The 23,003-nt window shown below is 46.3% G+C and overlaps 1 protein-coding gene across 2 annotated transcripts in view; it reads right to left on the bottom strand.

The window, feature by feature from the left end:
* LOC116951605 (extracellular signal-regulated kinase 2-like) overlaps positions 1-23,003 on the bottom strand; it is a 118,109-nt gene that overhangs the window by 85,291 nt on the left and 9,815 nt on the right. For both annotated transcript variants that reach the window (XM_032970368.2, XM_032970369.2), the window contains exons 3-7: positions 17,117-17,215; positions 16,062-16,091; positions 15,482-15,569; positions 13,927-14,057; positions 12,932-13,149 (exon numbers count right to left, since the gene is read on the bottom strand). In XM_032970368.2, the coding sequence (XP_032826259.2) occupies positions 12,932-13,149; positions 13,927-14,057; positions 15,482-15,569; positions 16,062-16,091; positions 17,117-17,215 (566 nt within the window). The remainder of the gene's footprint in view (positions 1-12,931; positions 13,150-13,926; positions 14,058-15,481; positions 15,570-16,061; positions 16,092-17,116; positions 17,216-23,003) is intronic.

Below are 23,003 nucleotides of genomic sequence, written 5' to 3'. Positions count from 1 at the left end.
CCAACGCAGCCTCACTGATGGGACCGTGTCCAGATCTTTCAATGATCCGTGAGCTCCTCGCACGATCCAGCCTGGTGAAAGCCAGGTTGGATCGTGGGTGGGCCCACGTGGATGGTTCAGATTTGCGAATTGAGAGGGGAAGCGGCGGCGGCGGCGGTGGGGGGAGGTGTGTGTCTACGTTTCGCAAGCATAGAGAAGCGAAGGCATCGCTGTGACAAGAGGAGAAGACTCGGGAGCTTCGTGTGGAGCGATAGGGCCCGGGTTTAGTTTACACACAGCGTTAAGGGGGGTTATACAGAGCTGGTGCATCTCAGTCAGTCAACCCATGGCACCTGGGCTCTCAACGCGTAACCTCCTGCCAGCAGCGAGAGCCTTCGCACACTTGACCCGGTAGCCTTAACGGTGGACCTAGCCTGGCACAGAAGCCACAGCGTTAGGCAGAATAGGAAATTGGAAGATTCCCCCCCGTGTGACCCCGTGTGACCCCTGCTGACACAGACTGCTGGGACAAGTGCTGTTTGCGAGTGAGCAGCGCCTATGAAGGCCACCGGCACTGTGGCACACGAGGGCGTGGGTTGGCCAACACCACGCCCGAACCGCCTTTGTCTCCCCCCAGTGGCGATTTTTTTTTATCTACGCACACCGCACCAGGTACTCCTTTGCGGCTGAGTCGACCTAGGGGGAGGCCGCTTCAGAATAATCGCCGACGGTGGGGTTCGTAACGCAGCGCGCTGCACAAACCCCGTCAGTGGTCCACTGCGCTACGAACCCGGCCACCTGAGTTCGATACCCGGCCACGGCTAACATCGACGGCGAGTGATATTCCGAACCGACCACGGATCCTCACCTTTGCCAACGTGCACCGACCAGCGCGGTGAAGTATGGTCAAACAACCCCCCACCCCCCCACCCCCCCACGACTGGACACGTCCTCGGGAGGCTTTCATCCAGCAGTGGATTGACAATAGATCGGCTTTGCACGTTATTCTTGATGGGCAGTGGTGAGAGCAACGACGACTGTAGGTGTGGTTTTGTAAGTTATGTCAGTACTGAAGTAAGGACGGCAGTGCCGTAGCGATTGTGTGTATGGTGAATTTCTTTCGCGCCGTACGTACCCAAGCGCGCTTAAGCGGAGGTGTGTGATGACAGGGCTGCAGTGATCGCAGAAGCACAAACCTGCGTGTGTGTGTGTGCGCGTATAACACAACACAGATGTCAACCCCAACGGCTTAGCCCGTATTCTTGTACAGGGAACTTGAGTTTGCAGGTCCATACGGCGTACAGCCGTTATCAATACGGGCACAAATGTGTGTGTTTTTGTGTCTATTTGTTAGTGTTTCTCCCCTCGTGATGGGACTTTGTAGGATGAACGTTGAGATTTACAAGGGGCGCGGGGTGACCAATGAGGTCAGATTTGGTCTGTAGTAAGGTGATAAGGGGTTGACAGGTATGGCAGCAGTAGTGCTGCCCGTAGTATCGCTGCCGTGATGACCTCAGTAGCACCGTAGTGATGACAGTAGTACTGTAGTGATGACAGTAGTACTGTAGTGATGACAGTAGTACCGTAGTGATGACAGAAGCAGTCATACAGCAGTGATGACAGTAGTACTGTAGTGATGACAGTAGTACTGTAGTGATGACAGAAGCAGTCATACTGTAGTGATGACAGTAGTACTGTAGTGATGACAGTAGTACTGTAGTAATGACAGAAGCAGTCATACTTCAGTGATGACAGTCATACTGTAGTGATGACAGTAGTACCGTAGTGATGACAGTAGTACCGTAGTGATGACAGAAGCAGTCATACAGCAGTGATGACAGTAGTACTGTAGTGATGACAGTAGTACTGTAGTGATGACAGAAGCAGTCATACAGCAGTGATGACAGTAGTACTGTAGTGATGACAGTAGTACCGTAGTGATGACAGTAGTACCGTAGTGATGACAGAAGCAGTCATACAGCAGTGATGACAGTAGTACTGTAGTGATGACAGTAGTACTGTAGTGATGACAGAAGCAGTCATACTGTAGTGATGACAGTAGTACTGTAGTGATGACAGTAGTACTGTAGTGATGACAGTAGTACTGTAGTGATGACAGAAGCAGTCACACTGTAGTGATGACAGTAGTACTGTAGTGATGACAGTAGTACTGTAGTGATGACAGAAGCAGTCACACTGTAGTGATGACAGTAGTACTGTAGTGATGACAGTAGTACTGTAGTGATGACAGAAGCAGTCATACTTCAGTGATGACAGTCATACTGTAGTGATGACAGTAGTACTGTAGTGATGGCAGCCGCAGTCATACTGTAGTGATGACAGTAGTACTGTAGTGATGACAGTAGTACTGCAGTGATAGCAGTAGTACTGTAGTGATGACAGAAGCAGTAGTACTGTAGTGATGACAGTAGTACTGTAGTGATGACAGAAGCAGTATTACTGTTGTGATGACAGTATTACTGTAGTGATGACAGTAGTACTGTAGTGATGACAGTAGTACTGTCGTGATGACAGAAGCAGTCATACTGTAGTGATGACAGAAGTACTGCAGTGATGACAGTAGTACTGTAGTGATGACAGTAGTACCGTTGTGATGACAGAAGCAGTCATACTGCAGTGATGACAGTAGCACTGTAGTGATGACAGTAGTACTGTAGTGATGACAGAAGCAGTAGTACTGTAGTGATGACAGTAGTACTGTAGTGATGACAGAAGCAGTAGTACTGTAGTGATGACAGTAGTACTGTAGTGATGACAGTAGTACTGTAGTGATGACAGTAGTACTGTAGTGATGACAGAAGCAGTAGTACTGTAGTGATGACAGTAGTACTGTAGTGATGACAGTAGTACCGTAGTGATGACAGAAGCAGTCATACAGCAGTGATGACAGTAGTACTGTAGTGATGACAGAAGCAGTCATACTGTAGTGATGACAGTAGTACTGTAGTGATGACAGTAGTACTGTAGTGATGACAGTAGTACTGTAGTGATGACAGTAGTACTGTAGTGATGACAGTAGCACCGTAGTGATGACAGTAGTACTGTAGTGATGACAGTAGTACTGTAGTGATGACAGTAGTACTGCAGTGATGACAGAAGCAGTCATACTGTAGTGATGACAGTAGTACTGTAGTGATGACAGTAGTACTGTAGTGATGACAGAAGCAGTCATACTGTAGTGATGACAGTAGCACCGTAGTGATGACAGTAGTACTGTAGTGATGACAGAAGCAGTCATACTGTAGTGATGACAGTAGTACTGTAGTGATGACAGAAGCAGTCATACTGTAGTGATGACAGAAGTACTGCAGTGATGACAGTAGTACTGTAGTGATGACAGTAGTACTGTAGTGATGACAGAAACATCGTAGTGATGACAGAAGCAGTCATACTGCAGTGATGACAGTAGCACCGTAGTGATGACAGAAGTACTGTAGTGATGACAGTAGTACTGCAGTGATGACAGAAGCAGTAGTACTGTAGTGATGACAGTAGTACTGTAGTGATGACAGTAGTACCGTAGTGATGACAGAAGCAGTCATACTGCAGTGATGACAGTAGCACTGTAGTGATGACAGAAGTACTGTAGTGATGGCAGTACTGTAGTGATGACAGTCATACTGTAGTGATGACAGTAGTACTGTAGTGATGACAGTAGTACTGTAGTGATGAAAGAAACAGTAGTACTGTAGTGATGACAGTAGTACTGTAGTGATGCCAGTAGTACTGTAGTGATGACAGTAGTACTGTAGTGATGACAGAAGCAGTAGTACTGTAGTGATGACAGTAGTACTGTAGTGATGACAGTAGTACTGTAGTGATGACAGAAGCAGTAGTACTGTAGTGATGACAGTAGTACTGTAGTGATGACAGTAGTACCGTAGTGATGACAGAAGCAGTCATACAGCAGTGATGACAGTAGTACTGTAGTGATGACAGAAGCAGTCATACTGTAGTGATGACAGTAGTACTGTAGTGATGACAGAAGCAGTCATACTGTAGTGATGACAGAAGTACTGCAGTGATGACAGTAGTACTGTAGTGATGACAGAAACATCGTAGTGATGACAGAAGCAGTCATACTGCAGTGATGACAGTAGCACCGTAGTGATGACAGTAGTACTGTAGTGATGACAGTAGTACTGTAGTGATGACAGTAGTACTGCAGTGATGACAGAAGCAGTAGTACTGTAGTGATGACAGTAGTACTGTAGTGATGACAGTAGTACCGTAGTGATGACAGAAGCAGTCATACTGCAGTGATGACAGTAGCACCGTAGTGATGACAGTCATACTGTAGTGATGACAGTAGTACTGTAGTGATGACAGTAGTACTGCAGTGATGACAGAAGCAGTAGTACTGTAGTGATGACAGTAGTACTGTAGTGATGACAGTAGTACCGTAGTGATGACAGAAGCAGTCATACTGTAGTGATGACAGTAGTACTGTAGTGATGACAGTAGTACTGTAGTGATGACAGAAGCAGTCATACTTCAGTGATGACAGTCATACTGTAGTGATGACAGTAGTACTGTAGTGATGGCAGCCGCAGTCATACTGTAGTGATGACAGTAGTACTGTAGTGATGACAGTAGTACTGCAGTGATAGCAGTAGTACTGTAGTGATGACAGAAGCAGTAGTACTGTAGTGATGACAGTAGTACTGTAGTGATGACAGAAGCAGTATTACTGTTGTGATGACAGTATTACTGTAGTGATGACAGTAGTACTGTAGTGATGACAGTAGTACTGTCGTGATGACAGAAGCAGTCATACTGTAGTGATGACACAAGTACTGCAGTGATGACAGTAGTACTGTAGTGATGACAGTAACACCGTTGTGATGACAGAAGCAGTCATACTGCAGTGATGACAGTAGCACTGTAGTGATGACAGTAGTACTGTAGTGATGACAGAAGCAGTAGTACTGTAGTGATGACAGTAGTACTGTAGTGATGACAGAAGCAGTAGTACTGTAGTGATGACAGTAGTACTGTAGTGATGACAGTAGTACTGTAGTGATGACAGTAGTACTGTAGTGATGACAGAAGCAGTAGTACTGTAGTGATGACAGTAGTACTGTAGTGATGACAGTAGTACCGTAGTGATGACAGAAGCAGTCATACAGCAGTGATGACAGTAGTACTGTAGTGATGACAGAAGCAGTCATACTGTAGTGATGACAGTAGTACTGTAGTGATGACAGTAGTACTGTAGTGATGACAGTAGTACTGTAGTGATGACAGTAGTACTGTAGTGATGACAGTAGCACCGTAGTGATGACAGTAGTACTGTAGTGATGACAGTAGTACTGTAGTGATGACAGTAGTACTGCAGTGATGACAGAAGCAGTCATACTGTAGTGATGACAGTAGTACTGTAGTGATGACAGTAGTACTGTAGTGATGACAGAAGCAGTCATACTGTAGTGATGACAGTAGCACCGTAGTGATGACAGTAGTACTGTAGTGATGACAGAAGCAGTCATACTGTAGTGATGACAGTAGTACTGTAGTGATGACAGAAGCAGTCATACTGTAGTGATGACAGAAGTACTGCAGTGATGACAGTAGTACTGTAGTGATGACAGTAGTACTGTAGTGATGACAGAAACATCGTAGTGATGACAGAAGCAGTCATACTGCAGTGATGACAGTAGCACCGTAGTGATGACAGAAGTACTGTAGTGATGACAGTAGTACTGCAGTGATGACAGAAGCAGTAGTACTGTAGTGATGACAGTAGTACTGTAGTGATGACAGTAGTACCGTAGTGATGACAGAAGCAGTCATACTGCAGTGATGACAGTAGCACTGTAGTGATGACAGAAGTACTGTAGTGATGGCAGTACTGTAGTGATGACAGTCATACTGTAGTGATGACAGTAGTACTGTAGTGATGACAGTAGTACTGTAGTGATGAAAGAAACAGTAGTACTGTAGTGATGACAGTAGTACTGTAGTGATGCCAGTAGTACTGTAGTGATGACAGTAGTACTGTAGTGATGACAGAAGCAGTAGTACTGTAGTGATGACAGTAGTACTGTAGTGATGACAGTAGTACTGTAGTGATGACAGAAGCAGTAGTACTGTAGTGATGACAGTAGTACTGTAGTGATGACAGTAGTACCGTAGTGATGACAGAAGCAGTCATACAGCAGTGATGACAGTAGTACTGTAGTGATGACAGAAGCAGTCATACTGTAGTGATGACAGTAGTACTGTAGTGATGACAGAAGCAGTCATACTGTAGTGATGACAGAAGTACTGCAGTGATGACAGTAGTACTGTAGTGATGACAGAAACATCGTAGTGATGACAGAAGCAGTCATACTGCAGTGATGACAGTAGCACCGTAGTGATGACAGTAGTACTGTAGTGATGACAGTAGTACTGTAGTGATGACAGTAGTACTGCAGTGATGACAGAAGCAGTAGTACTGTAGTGATGACAGTAGTACTGTAGTGATGACAGTAGTACCGTAGTGATGACAGAAGCAGTCATACTGCAGTGATGACAGTAGCACCGTAGTGATGACAGTCATACTGTAGTGATGACAGTAGTACTGTAGTGATGACAGTAGTACTGCAGTGATGACAGAAGCAGTAGTACTGTAGTGATGACAGTAGTACTGTAGTGATGACAGTAGTACCGTAGTGATGACAGAAGCAGTCATACTGCAGTGATGACAGTAGTACTGTAGTGATGACAGAAGTACTGTAGTGATGGCAGTACTGTAGTGATGACAGTAGTATTGTAGTGATGACAGTAGCACTGCAGTGATGACAGAAGCAGTCATACTGTATGATGACAGTAGTACTGTAGTGATGACAGTAGTACTGTAGTGATGACAGAAGCAGTAGTACTGTAGTGATGACAGTAGTACTGTAGTGATGACAGTAGTACTGCAGTGATGACAGTCATACTGTAGTGATGGCAGTAGTACTGTAGTGATGACAGTAGTACTGTAGTGATGACAGAAGCAGTAGTACTGTAGTGATGACAGTAGTACTGTAGTGATGACAGTAGTACTGTAGTGATTACAGTAGTACTGCAGTGATGACAGTAGTACTGTAGTGATGACAGTAGTACTGTAGTGGTGACAGAAGCAGTAGTACTGTAGTGATGACAGTAGTATTGTAGTGATGACAGTAGTACTGTAGTGATGACAGTAGTACTGTAGTGGTGACAGAAGCAGTAGTACTGTAGTGATGAAATACTTTACCGAAAGAACCAAAGAGTATGGATCCTTGCAGTCACGAAAACTTCAAATTTAGAATTAACCGTCTCTACGGGGAGAAATTCCACTTATCTGTAAGAGCTTTTAACAGACAACGGGACAAGAAGTCACAGCTAATCGAGTCGCTAACCTTCCTCAAGAGATGCCGCGACAACAAGGTAATACCCAGCGCATTCACACTCACTTCTGCTGCTGTCTCTTCACCGAACGCTGAACGGATTTTGTTTGAAGCTGGCCTATCACTAATCTCAGAGAGACTAAGATTGCTCCGATTTGAACTCGATAATTTAGACAAGATTCTCTTACAATCACACGTAATGTTAACAGAAAAAAAATTCCCCTCCCGATTGGGACCATGTTGACAACATGACTGTCTCCTCTGCTAATTCATTGTCAACCAAATGTAAAGCTAACTTGATCGCTAAATTCAACCTCTTGTCAAGGAAGAAACCAGACCCACACATTCAAAAGTTAGATGTTAACAATATTGTTATCAATCAGAGTAGCATTCCAATTGCTGACAATCCAAAATCGGTACTAGCTAAAGGATTGAATTTCGCAGTTACCCCTAAACATATCCCAGTGGAGGATATAATCTCCCAGGTCGATGTAGCCCTCAAAGGCTTGGGACACATCCAAACAGACGTTGCTAGAGCTGAAATTGCCACTATCCTCAAAAATGCTAAGAAACCCATTTGCAACATCAGCAAAGACGAGCGTTCTGAACTCGCAAATTTGAAAAAGAGGGATGATATTGTCATCCTCTCGGCCGACAAGGGCAATGCCACTGTCATCATGGATACAACCACATACAACAACAAAATCCAGGGCCTACTCAATGATGGCAGCTACTCCAAAATCAATAGAGACCCTACTAACATCTTAACTACAACAACCAACAAGATCATTACCAGTTCGACTTCTCTAATCGAACCAGTCAAACGGCTCTCCCTGAAACCCTTGGCTGCTAGACCACCCAGATTCTATGGTCTTCCCAAGATCCATAAAGAAGGTGCCCCACTGCGGCCCATCGTGTCCACGATCAACTCACCTACCTACAAACTGGCCCGTTTCCTATCGGATATTTTGCTTCCCTTTACTGGCAAGACCACTTCAGCAGTACTTAATTCAACTCACTTTGTCTCTATAATCAAGGGCATTTCACTGTCCCCTGATGATATCCTCGCCAGCTTTGATGTGGGCTCTCTTTTCACCAAGGTCCCAGTGCCTGTCACCATAGCAATAATTGAAGACTTAGTCCAACATGGACTGAACCCTGAAGTCCCTGCGCTAGTTAGGCACTGCCTGACCAACACGTACTTCACCTGGAATGGTACTTTCTACAAACAAAATTAGGGTACCCCCATGGGTCCCCCCTTGTCACCAGTGATAGCCAATGTTTTAATGGAGAAATTTGAAACAGACGCCATCCAGACATCCACCCTGCGTCCTTCCCTGTGGAAGAGATATGTGGATGACACTTTCGTCATTTGGCCACATGGCCGGCCAGCATTTAACCAATTTCTCGACCACATTAACTCCATACACCCGTCCGTCAAATTCACCATGGAAGTGGAGAATGATGGCAAGCTACCATTCTTGGGTGGTCTGTTTGAGAGGAGGCCCAAAGGCTCTTTGTGACATTGTCTACAGAAAGGCCACCCACACAGATTCCTATCTAAAACCTGATTCCCACCAACATCCGGCACAAAACACTACACCATAGGGCCCACTGCATTTCCTACCAACACCACCTGGCCAGTGAATTGGAACATGTATACCGGACCCTTAAGATGAATGGATATACAGACCGTATTATCCAAAAAGCTGTCTCTCCAACCATCGAGAAACAACCCCCTGAGACTCCGATCAAAACCATCACGTTACCATACATAGCAGGCGTTACCAAAAAGATTCCCAAAATCTTAAACAAACACAAGATCCAGGTCCGATTCAGTACAGTACACAAAATCCGTGATCTGATCCCATCCGTAAAGGATGTCATCCCTGACTTACAGTTTACCCTGGAGTCTACAAACTGAGTTGCACGTGTGGGGACTGTTATATTGGGGAAACGAAACGTCATATATCAGACCGTATTCGCGAGCACAAGGCAGATTTGAAACACGGCAGTGATGACAGTAATACTGCAGTGATGACAGCATCCGTACTGCAGTAATGCCAGTCGTGGTACTGTAGTAATGTTAGTAGCAGCACTGCAGTGATGACAGTAGCAATACCGTAGTAATGATAGTAGTAGCAATGTAGCGATGATAGTACTGTAGTTATAGTATTACTGTAGTAATGCCAGTAGTACTGCAATGATGAAAGTAGTATTGTAGTAATGGCAGCAGTAAGACTACAGTGGTGACAGTAGCAGTGGTGCTGGATGGTGACAGTAGCAATAGTACTGTAGTGATAACAGTAGAAATAGTACTGCAGTGGTAACAGTATCAATATTACTGTAGTGATAACAGTAGCAATAGTACTGTAGTGATGACAGTAGCAATAGTACTGTAGTGGTAACAGTAGCAATAGTACTGTAGTGATGACAGTAGCAATAGTACTGTAGTGATGACAGTAGAAATAGTACCGTAGTGGTGACAGTAGCAATAGTACTGTAGTGGTAACAGTAGCAATAGTACTGTAGTGGTAACAGTAGCAATAGCACTGTAGTGGTGACAGTAGTAATAGTACTATAGTGATGACAGTAGCAATAGTACTGTAGTAATGACAGTAGCTATAGTACTGTAGTGATGACAGTAGCTATAGTACTATAGTGATGACAGTAGTTATACTACTATAGTGATGACAGTAGAAATAGTACTATAGTGATGACAGTAGTAATACTACTATAGTGATGACAGTAGCAATAGTACTGTAGTGATAACAGTAGCAATAGTACTATAGTGATGACAGTAGTAATAGTACTATAGTGATGACAGTGGTGGTGGTAGTAGTACTGTCGTGATAACAGTAGTAATAGTACTGTCGTGATGACAGTAGTAATAGTACTGTCGTGATGACAGTAGTAATAGTACTATAGTGATGACAGTTGTGGTGGTAGTAGTACTATAGTGATGACAGTAGTAATAGTACTATAGTGATGACAGTGGTGGTGGTAGTAGTACTGTCGTGATGACAGTAGTAATAGTACTGTCGTGATGACTGTAGTAATAGTAATATAGTGATGACAGTGGTGGTGGTAGTAGTACTATAGTGATGACAGTAGTAGTAGTAGTACTGTCGTGATGACAGTATCAGTAGTACTATAGTGGTGACAGTGGTGGTGGTAGTAGTACTATAGTGATGACAGTAGTAATAGTACTATAGTGATGACAGTGGTGGTGGTAGTAGTACTGTCGTGATGACAGTAGCTATAGTACTATAGTGGTGACAGTGGTGGTGGTAGTAGTACTGTAGTGATGACAGTAGTACTATAGTGATGACAGTGGTAGTAGTACTGTAGTGATGACAGTAGCTATAGTACTATAGTGATGACAGTAGCTATAGTACTGTCGTGATGACAGTAGTAATAGTACTATAGTGGTGACAGTGGTGGTGGTAGTAGTACTGTCGTGATGACAGTAGTAATAGTACTATAGTGGTGACAGTGGTGGTGGTAGTAGTACTGTCGTGATGACAGTAGTAATAGTACTATAGTGGTGCCAGTGGTGGTGGTGGTAGTAGCTGCACTACTGGTGAGGGTGGCTGGTGATGATGGTGATTGTCAGAGAGGCGTCGCCACTCTCACGCACTCACGCGTGTTTCTGGCGGTCGCTATGTAAACACACAAGCGAGTTGCTAGGGTTATTAAAGTGTTATTATTACACATCACACACACACACATAACAAACATACACGTGCATACATAGAGATACGCACACACATACACATACAACAGAGGCATACACAGATACACATACACACAAACACATAGAAAACAGATACACGTCCATACAGAGATACACACACACAGTCATACTTACAACACAGATACATATTACGCATACATACATACATATACACATAAACACATAGCAAACAAACTTTGCGTGTGCATACATAGAGATACGCAAATAACAGTTATACTTAACACGCAGAATCACGTACGCACACGTGGTCATACATGATACAGATGCACACACACACAGACACACAGGCAAAGATCCCCCGTGCAGCCTACACTGGCTGTTAGGGCAAGTGCTCTTATCCGGCACCTATGAATGCTAGCACGGCACGCGATGGGGGTTGGAGTGGCTAACGCCACGCACGGCCACCTTTGTCTCCCCCAGTGCCTGATGTTTAACACACCGCATCGAGCTACGGTTCCCATTTAAGGCTGAGTCGACCTTAGGGAGCGCCCTGGACCGGTTCATACATCCATCGCCGAAGTTGGCCGTGAGCGGGAATCGAACTTAATGCAGTTACACAAAGACAAAGATCTCCCCGTGTAGCCTTAACAGACTGTTGGGGCAAGTGCTGTGAGCGAGCACCTACATACATACACACACACACAAACACACTACACACACGCGCATTCACCCCGTGTCTCGGTGCAATTCCAAGCATTCACCTCCGCATGCTTCTTCTTGTCAGCTGCTCTTTTATCTGTCAATGTCACTGTCTTGTGATTGATCTCTCTCATAGCAGGGAATGTGCAGAAGCATGAAACGGCTCCATCGTGGAATGATGCCTCCTTCATTTGTTTTTATATTCAAGAAGAAGTAAAAAAAAAATCAACAATTGTACCTCTCCGGATTCTCTACGTTACGTGGGGGTGGGGCATTGCCCGAAACGTCGCCTATTATAGATGTGTTTTTTTGTACGACTGTAGTGGTCAAGTATTGCTGACACTGCCCCGAATGTGTTGATTTGTTATTTTGCGTATGGACCACTGCCAACGCAGCAGCAGCAGCAGCATCGCCAAAAAATGTGTTCTGCTCGATCAATTAGGGAGATTTCAAACTTACTTGAATATAGACAGACCCATTAGGCTCATATCGCACACGCTGCGCATTCAATTATTTAAACTTGGAAAGAGCCGCACAGCTATTCGCTCGCCCTCGCAGAGAGAGGACGACTCAGAGGCACCAGGAGGACGAATAAAATACGAGCGGAGGAGACCAGCCATGCGGTCCTCTATATATTAAGGTGTCATTGACCAATTAAACTAAAACTGAACTATTTTTTTTTACCACGTAAGGCGCACTGAGCTACACAGCTGTTTTTCAGAAGCGACATGGCCACAAATGATAGCTTTCACGAAGTGGCTTATCGCGTGGAAATTTATTGCACCCAAACACTCTAAACGCGTGGGTGATGTTGATTCCAAATGTGGAGGGAACAACCGGAGGACCCGGAGAAAAATCCACGCGACCACAGAGAGAGAGAGAGACACCGTAAACTCCAAACATACAGCAGCAGGCGTCCGGGTCGGGATGGAACCCTCAACCTCCTGTACACCAGGCGAGGTAGTTAACATCTCGCCACCGTGGCACCCAATTAATGAGTGTTTTGCGTCACAGGAGGAAACCGGAGCACCCGCACAAGACGGACAGCGTGCGAAAGGGGCCGCACTCTATCCCGTCCGCGTTGCACAGCTGGAGTCCACGCTTGCTGTACCGCCTCCTCCGCGGCAAGACCAACGCGCGTGCGTGCGTGCGTGCGTTCGCGCGTGCCCCGTCTCACCTGGGCGTTGAGAGCAGAATCTCGGGCGCGCGGTACCAGCGCGTGGCGACGCATTCGGTGAGCGCCGGGTCGCCCCTCACTCCTCCTCTTCCTCCTCCTCCTCCTCCGACGCCGCTGCTGCCCGCGCCGCCCTCCATGGCGAGCGGTCCGACGGAGCGAGCGAGCCCAAAGTCGCACACCTTCACCACGCACTCGCTGTTCAGCAGCACGTTCGACGGCTGCGGAGGGCACACGGCACCGGCGAGTTACGCTTGCGGCACCGGCGAGTTACGCTTGAAACGCCGCGCCTCCGTGACCCAACGGGACGGCTTGAGAGAGCGGACTCTCTACGGCGTTGAGGGAGGGCGAAAGGAGGAAAGGCGTCTGGCTGCACACCCGCACGCACGCTCACTCACCTGTTCACCCACTACCTGTTCACTTTGCGCGCCAACGCGCCCGCCCGCCTGCTCACCCGTTCACTTACCCACTCGCATACCAACCCACTCACCCACCTACTCACGCACTCACTCACCCACACAAATATAGCCTGGAATAGACTGTTGGGGAAAGTGCCGCAAGCGAACACCTATGAAGGCCGGCAAGGCACACGAGAGAGGGCAGCACCACGCCCGACTGTCGTTGTATCCCCTATGGCGATGTTTACACGCCGCACCAGGTACTCATTTGAGGCTGAGTCGAACTAGGGGAGGCCCAGGACCGGTTCAGATATTCGTCACTTGGTGTTAGCCGTGAGCGGGAATCGACCTGGCGTCACTAGGTTCGTAGCTCAGCGCGCTGAACGCTACACACTAGCGCTCTGCCACAAAGACGAAGATCCCCTATATAGCCTCAAACAGACTTTTCCGGGCGTGTGCTTTTAGCGAGCAACGCATGCATGCACGCGCGCGCACGCACAACGTCAAAGACGGCAACAACAAGAGCAGCCACCCTGGCTCCGATTCAACGGCGGGCGATGTCGCCGTGACTCCCGCGCCAGGCTAGGTGCGCCACGAGACCTTGTGGTCGCGGTGGATGACGTTGCCGGAGTGGATGTACTTGGTGGCCTTGAGCAGCTGGTACATGATATAGCGCTTGTGGATGTCCTTGAGGATGCGCCCCTTCCTGATCACGGCGTGCAGGTCCGTGTCTGCAGTGACACGCGGATGGGAAGGACGAATTAATTAATTGATTAATGCAAGACTTGCGGAGTCACGAGGGACTAACCCATGAACTCAAAGTTGACGAGGCTGGTTGTAATCACACAGCGAAACGTCATACGCGAATTGCAAATGTTGTAGGTTTATTCTCCAATACGCTGATGTGTTCAACCAGTAACTAATTGGCACGTTTTGTTTATGTAACAACCCTTACTAATTGGCTGTGGCGGGTTTAACGACAAAATTTACGTGATCCAACCCAAAAAACCTTTTCTTATGGATAATATTGGTCGCAAAAGCCTACCTGTTAAACTGAAAAAATAAATGCAGGTGAATTTACGAACAGACAGACAGAAGGGGTGGACGGGAATGAATGCAAGGGAATTGACAATCTGATGGATGATGGTAGGGGAAGCAGGATAATTGAAGGATGTACAGACGAACGGAATGGAACGAAAGGAAAATTGAAAGCGGTGGAATTGACAATCCGACAGCTGATGGTCGGGAATGAATACAGGATAATTTAAGGATGCGCAGATGAATTAAAAGGAATGGAAACGAAATTTAATGCAGGGGAAGTGGCTATCTGACTGACGATGGTAGGGAATGAATGCACCTGACCGATTGCCGCATCCCCTGAACTGACAATGTAGTTACTAGGCCACTGGAATGATCGCATGAGAAGGAGTCCGTGAGAAATCATAATTTAATCTCACACTCGGATTGCATGAAGCTCCCAGAAAGTGAGACGCCCACACTGAACCTTGCGCCCTGGGTATCTACAAAGTTCTACAAATCGGGCTGAGCTCGTGAGATCCATCAAGATTGGTCACAGTCCGGGAGATTCAATCCCAGGCACGAGAGTGTTGCCATGTGCAAATGGTAGGGCGAGTAGTCTGGTGGAGAGGTAATGTAGTGGTCAGCGCACTGCGCTACACACCTGGTGCGTGATCCAAGTTCCTGCTTACGGCCGAGGATCAGTGATGACAATTTGAACTGACCCTGGTCTTCCCCTAGGTCGAATCGGCATTAAATTAACACCTGGTGTGGTGTGTAAAACTTCCGCTCTGGGGAGACGAAGGCAGCCGTGCTCGGTGCGAGTTGCATCTTCGTTGTGCTTGTGGGAGTATACATGCAGCGTCTGTGCGACCCGAGTTTGAATACTGCCCTTGGCTAACATCAGTGGCAAACATCTGAACCGGTGCATGGGTTCGACTCGGCCTCAAATCAGCTCCTGGCGTGGTGTGTAAATGTCGTGGGCTGGGCCGGTCTTCATAAAAGAGAGCTCGCTAGCAGCACTTGGCCCGAAAGTCTGTGTAGGCTACACCAGGGGGCAGGGGCGGTGGGAGGGTGCGGAGCTTTGTCATTGCGGCAGGCGGAGCAGGAGGAGGTTGTGGAGTCACGAGGGACGAACCCATGAACTCGAAGATGAGATAGATGTCACGGTCGTTGTCCGCCCGGATGATGTTCTTGAGCTTCACGATGTTGGGGTGGTCAAACTCCTGGTGACAGGGAGACCGAGGAAAGTCATCGATTGCGAATCTTAGAGTTGAAGAATCATAATTAAGTCACCAAAATTCGTACCGTGTAAGAAGGGCCATTGTTCGAAATGTCACCTATTATAACTAATACGTTTTTTTAAAATTATTAATTGTGCTTGTGCATCAGCATAACCGAAATATATATAACTAATTAATTGGTCGTTCAAAACCGAAGCTCAAATGGGTGCGGAGCAGTGCTCAGCTCTGTTGCAAGAAATGAGCCAGTGGTGGACATTCCACATTCTCATGAGAAAGACCAGGCTATCTATAAGATGACCACTGTTGGCTTTGGAGGGATGATGATGCTGATAATAATAATACTAATGATGATATGATGAGAATATCAATGATGATTAGGGTGAAACTGATGATCACAACGATGAAATGATGATTACCATGATAACAGGGATGATGATAGTTACGATGAAAAAAAAACACTTTAAAGTAGCTCACCTTTAAAAACATGACTTCTCGAAATGTTCTCTGGAAAGAAAAATAAAGCCACACACGCGCACGTGCACGCATGATTAAAAATATACACAACATACATTCTACACACGCCACCTTACAGATACGCACATCTCTAAACACTCATACCACCATACTTTATCCATTACAAATTGACCAAAATTATTATCAAATCTCATTTTGTGTTCAGGTTTCAAATGTGAGTTACCAGTTATTTGTGAACTTTCTCATAATCGGGGCTTAAATTCTGAAAATAATATTTAATCCAGTCGCTGGTAGGGTGGAGTAGGAATGTCTATAAGTCACAGCTGTAGCGAGGGGTAAACTGGATGTTGTATGCCGAGCCGGAGAAACCCAGCTGCAAATTAAAGCCTGCAGATTTTACCTTTGATCAATTGTAAAACTTTAGATTTTGGTAACGCAGTCGCCAGTAATCGAGTTTTCAATATTCATACCACAGATAATCACGTTCCTAATCAATGATGGGGGAAATCGAGTGTTAGGAAAATTGAGTGACAAATAATTGAATTTCAAATGACTGAGTATTGACAAATCAAATATTTCAAAATCGAGTTTTCGATACCGAATTGCAAATAATTGAGTCTCAGATTATTCAGTAGCGGAATGAATTTCAGATGGCTGAGCTCATGAATCAAGTTGGAATAGGACTTTACGGCAAATCATATCATTCAGTTTTGCATAATAGAGTCTCTTATCATCTGTTTTTTGATAAGTGAGTTGGAGATCGTCGGATAATCAAATTACAGATAAGCAAGTTTGAGACAATCTTGTTATAAATGGAAGAGTTGAAGAGAAATGGAATTGAAGCTCTTTGGGTTTGCGATAATCCAGTTGCAGGTGCGAGGTGGATTCCCAGTGAAAATGGAACGTTAGGTCAACGTTGGGTCAACGTTGCAGGTTTACTAAGTTGTGGCATCGCAATAGCGCGAGAGGTGGTGGCGTCGGCTTGGGGAAGCCTTCATCCAATAGCGGATTGCCCCTGGCTGGCGACGCTGCGGTTGTGCGGTGATTCGGCTTGCCTGTGCGTCCGTACGGTTGCGGAATGCGTCGAAAATTTTCTTGATGGCGACCACTTCCTCAGTCGTGCGGTCGATGGCCTTCCACACAATCCCATAGGCCTACACGCACACAGACATCACACACACACACATCGTTATACACACCTCCATACATTTATACAGGCTACACAAACACACGACTCTTTTCATGACCCTTCCACCCAATCCCGTAGGCCTACACTCATAGACGTCAAGGCAAAGACAAAGATTCCACGCATAGCCTTAACAGACTTTCGTGGCAAGTGTTGTTAGTGAGCACCTTTGAAGGCAACACGGCACACGAGGGAGTGGATGGCCAGCCCACGCCCGGCAGCCTTTGTCTCCCCACTGGCGATGTTTATACACCACACCAGGAACTAATTTGTGACTGAGGCAACCTTGGGGAGTTTTAGCACCGGCTCAGATAATCGTCAATGGTATTGGCCGTGTGCAGAAAAAAAAATAACTCACGTCGCAGGGTGCGCGGTGGTTAGTGTTAGTGTGCTAACCACTGCGTCACCGCTCCCCATATATTTACACAAAAACAAAGATCCCCCTTATAGCTTTAACAGACTTTTGGTGCACACACACCACAATACAAAAAAGCGATGCGTACACACACACACCACTCTTACCCTAACCCTTCAGCAACCAACCGATACGCACACGGTAATCATCTCCACATGTACATAACAATCAGCTAATCTGCATTGTGTGTGTACAATTATCCAGGCCCTTAAAACCATTGAAATGAACGAGAAGTAATTTGGGAATCTATGGTGGCCGTTTACGCAAATTACATCTGACGACGGGGGATACACGACCTTTTCAGCTGACAATTCGGCTTATCGGACCCCCCCCCCCCCCCCGCTGGCCACTGTTCTGCACGACAATTTTCAATGCCCCCGGTGGGTGACGCGAGCCCCCGGACAGCCGCGTGCCGTTCAAGTGTCTCAAGATTATTTTGTTGAACCAAGCTGGGAAAACTCATCAAGTCACCGGGGCTAGCATTGCGAGGGCGGCCTTTACGCATCGAAATGACAGAAGCCAAACAAACAAAATAAAGGGACGAAGCAAGGAAGCAAACGTAAATCTGAACAACAACAACAACAACAACAACTGCTGCAGCACAGGAGGCAATGAAAATACGGTATTGCAGGAACACAAATCAATGCCAAAAAACGACATTCCGTGTGCCGCAAATCGGCTCGGGTAGATGAACCCTATAGACTTATCACACCACAATTACAAATGAAGTCACGGACACAGCAAACATATGTAGCGGATGACTATTTGCTCTTAGCATGCAATCAGAATAATTTATACTGGAGGAATCCGATGAGCTATAAAGCAATTTTTCACATGCCCAGTCGGGGCGGGTAAAATCTTTACAACAACAACAAACAATACAAAAACACGATAGTCGTGCGATCAGACAACAGTATGCGACTCACATGCAAATTTAACCTCAAATGAACGCTGAGAATCTACGGTTTTGCATCGAATCGTGCCATTGAGATGGGAGAGTAAAAACCAATGATGTATTTAAAGCGAAGGAATCCCCGGTGTTTTGTGCTCTCGTTCACAGAGAACGAATGAGAACCACGTGATGTTTTGGGGGCACGTGTTCGTTGGCAGGCAAAGGTGCAGCCCTGCAATTGCCTCCACTCGAGCGAGCTCTCGAGGGTACTTGATCTACTCTTTCACGTTCACTCGGCATATCGGAAGAGGTGGGTGTACCCTTGGGAAAGTGGTGCAGGGGGAGGGAGTCGTTCGATCTTAATGGGATTGTCCGTAGTGGGTATCGTTGTACATACACACAAAGACAAAGAACCCCCGTATATCCGTAACATACTTTTGGGGAAAGTGCTGTTATAAAAGGCTGGTACGGCACACGAAAGGGTGGATGGCCATCACCACGCCTGGCTGTTTTTGTCTCCCAAGTGGCGATGTTTACACATCGCACCAGGTACTCATTTGAGGCTAAGTCGACTTACACACACACACTATACATAAACACACGACATTCTGTACGTACACACAGAACAACATTACCATAACCTCCCAATATAATATAATACATTACTGTATTATGCATGCACATGCATCAAAACAATAAATTACCATCAACCGCATCATCAGTATCGTCAACAGGCCAATGCGCACACCTCCTTCACACATAAAAAAACAGACACAATGTATGTATGTTAAACTTATTGCGCACAATACTTAGCCAACCCTGCCACAGTAGTGAGACTGTGGCAATGCAAGCCAAACTATGGGCCAATATAGGAAACCCACAGAATCACGTAGAGGTACGTAGAGGCCCACACAGATACAAAGAGACTCATAGAGACTCATAGAGACCCATAGAGGCCCTTAGGGATATATTGAAGACAAGCCACAGTTGAGCAATTGTGGCCACGCAACGCAAACTATGGACCACAGAAGTAAAACAACCCACTGTGGTCTTCGCTCAATCAACAGAGGGACAGCGACATGAACGCTGTCTATGCTGAAGCAGCAGCAGACCTCAACACTGGCATGGAGATCTTGAATCACATTTCTGCCACGCACAAGAATATAATAGAATAATCACTTAAAACAACTACTCAAGTAATTTTTTTTATTACCAGGTAAGGCCCACTGAACTTATAGCTCTTTTTTCAGAAGCGACCTGGTCACAAATGATAGCTCAACGAAGTGGCTTATCGTGTGGTTATTTATAACAGCCAAATACTCTAAACGCGTGATGATTCTAAATGTGGAGTACAAAACCAGAGGACCCGGATAAAAATCCACGCAACCACAGAGAGAACAAACTCCAAATATACAGCAGGCATCAGGGTCAGGATCGAACCCATGACCTCGTGTATACCAGGCGAGGGAGATAACATCTCACCACCGTGGTGCCCACATGTACTTACACGCATATCACGATCTATCGATGGATAGATTGACGTTATTTTGTAAAACTTTTGAGTTCTCCTTTTGAAGGGTGACCCGAGTCATAGATTTGCAACGAACCACAACAACATGTTGGTAATCTGCAATAGAAGCGTATCGTATGGAGCCAAATGCAAAACAACACCATTATGAAATTGCACACAATACCCTGAAAACGTCTGTCCATATGCACGTAAACATACAAACAAAGAGACAAAGATACCCCGTGCAGCCTTAACGGATTGGCGGGCAAGTGCTGATAACGAGTAACTCCGATGAAGGTGGCCTTTGTCTCTCCACTACTGACGTTTACACACCGTACTAAGTACTCATTTAAGGGTTGTGTTGACCTAGTGGAGTCCCAGGCCGGGAATCGAACCTAGAACGCCGGGTTAGAAACGTAAGTGCGCTAACCACTGACCCACCGCTCCACCCATCCACACACACCACGACCCACCCACCACCGTACCCCCCAATACAAATGATTTGGTGAACACTGCATTGGCTTTTATATTGTAATAGGCGACGTTTCGGGCTATGGCCCTTCTTCATAGTACATACATAGTATACACTGCGGGACCGCACTCTACACCAAAGAAATACCACAATACACATCACCATAACCACCCCACCAATCTGTGTGCATATGCCTCTGAGTGTGTTTAATTGCGTGTGTTGTGTATCTATGGAGTGCGGTGGCGTGTAGTTGTTCGCGCACTGAGCTATGAACCCGGCGACCCGAGCGAGTTGGTTTCCCATTCACGGCTACAATAAATAAACATCACCAGCGAGCGATATCTCAATCGGTGTGTGCCCTCCTCCACCTCCCCCCAGCGTGGTGAAGTATGGTCAAAGGGGCCGTCCATAAATGACGTCACGCGATTTTGGACTATTTTTGACCCCCCCTCCCCCCGTCGTCACACGACGTCACAAGAAGTCAGACCCCCCTTAAATATGACGTCATAAAGCTCTGCCCCCCCCCCCCAAAAAAAATAAAACATGATTCAAGTCGCTTTAAACTATCGTCATTGTAGTGCGTATTTAATGTGCCGCTGCACTCTGATGATGTTGTAGGAGAAAACATTTACTAAAAAGTATATTTAATTAAGTAGAACGTGTTGTTTATATTTATTTAAAGTTGCGCAATTTGATGTGACGTCACATTTCCCAACACACCCCCCTTCCCTCGTCACACATCGTCACAAATGTCTGACCCCCCCCCCCACTCTCTAGTTGCGTGACGTCATTTATGGACGGCCCCAAACAACTGCAGTGGCCGACACGGCGTGGGGAGGTCTTCATCCAGCAGTGGACTGATAAAAGTCCATCAATAATGCACACAAATAACACGTGCCAATAAAACACGTGGACGATGCGTCTGAATGTACGTGAAAGATAAAGGCGCATCCCTGCAATAGCTTGCTCTCACGCCACTGCTGGCGGAAGAGCTTCCACTAGAGGAAAGCTCTAGAGCAGAGGTATAACTCTTCCATACGTCCTAGAAAGAGGTGGAAGTTACCCACACTTCAGCCATATTAACGTCTGAGTGCAGGGGGCGGTGTGGGGTGGGAATTTAGAGAGATATAGAGAAAATAAACTTGCAATTGCCTAAGCTGCCACACCCGGAGATCGAACCGGCTTGCCTACTCAATTGCAAGTCCTTGCTCGATAACCATTACATCACAGCAGCTGCCTTGCCTCTTGCGTGTGCATACATGTGTGCGCTTATATATATTAATGCGCGCGTATATTGTATAATATATACGGTACGTGTGTGTATGTATGTGTGTGTCAGTCAGTTGTGTGTAGTTTCACGTCTCCCCAGTGGAACAGGGTCTCTGGCTCCATTAGGCTCAGAGCGAAACTTCCGTGTTGCCGACTGTAAAATGTTTACTCCGTTGCCAGGTAAACAGAAGCGTTGTTCACGTCTCCCACCATCATCACCACCGCAAACCATCCACGCTCCCCCACCCACCCAGCTACCCGCACCGACCGCCTCTCACGGCCACGGATACGGGCATCGCTCGCATGGGGCGCCCCCTCTCTCTCTCTCTCCGTCTGCCGCCTCCGTAGACTTGACACAGGGAACACGAGGAGGGCAAAAAGCTGCTACAGCTGCCGCTGTTGGTGCTGCTGCTGCTGGGTCAAGGAAGCCCGTGTCTCTCTCTCTCACTCTGTGCCGACGAGACTGCTGAATGTCGAAAACCGGTCCACGGTTTGCTTGTTTTGAACGCAATTGCCAATCGGTGTTAATTGTGCGCGCCCAAAAAGTGCCGCGTGGAATAATAATGGGATGTGTAAAAAAAAAAAAGGTCGTGTGTGGGTTTTTTATATTATTTGGTGTTTTCGGTAATGTCACGTAGATAGGTTCAGGAGGAGGACGATCGCTTGTGGTTGTGATCGAAACGTCGTAGTTTATTTTTTTCGTTATTTCCTTTGAACCTATCCACGTGAATTTACCGAAAGACCCAAAGAATACGAATTCCTGCAGTCACGAAAGCTTTAAGTCGAGATGTATATATTTTTTTATTGAATTTGGAGGGACAAATATGGGAAGGAGGTCGTATTGTCTCGCTTATGTATTAAGTACTGCTGCTAGAGATGATGATCAATGTCATCAGCCAGCCATGATCAATCCACTGCTGGATGCTATGCCCGTCTGCCTCCAAGCCACCACCAACTTCTGCGACGTAATCGCCTGCCCGGCACGTGCACGTGGATTGCTTTTGTCGCTCCATCTCCGCGACCTTACGTCCTCTGGGGCGCGTTGCCATACACTCCATGCTTTGGCTGCTCCTCCGTGATTTTTCTTGACCACCATCGTTCCCCTTCCAGCTCTGTTCGAGCACACTCTTCTCGACAGCTTAGACGGTACTCTTTGGCTCTATTCGGCTAAAAGTCACGTAGGTAAAAAAAATAAAAC

This window comes from Petromyzon marinus, chromosome 43 (assembly GCF_048934315.1).
Source record: "Petromyzon marinus isolate PM22_M1 ecotype Great Lakes invasive population chromosome 43, UKy_Petmar_22M1.pri1.0, whole genome shotgun sequence".
In the NCBI taxonomy this organism is placed as follows: Eukaryota; Metazoa; Chordata; class Hyperoartia; order Petromyzontiformes; family Petromyzontidae; genus Petromyzon; species Petromyzon marinus.
Note: the sequence above shows the minus strand (reverse complement) of the source record. Positions and strands in the feature narration are given on the sequence as shown.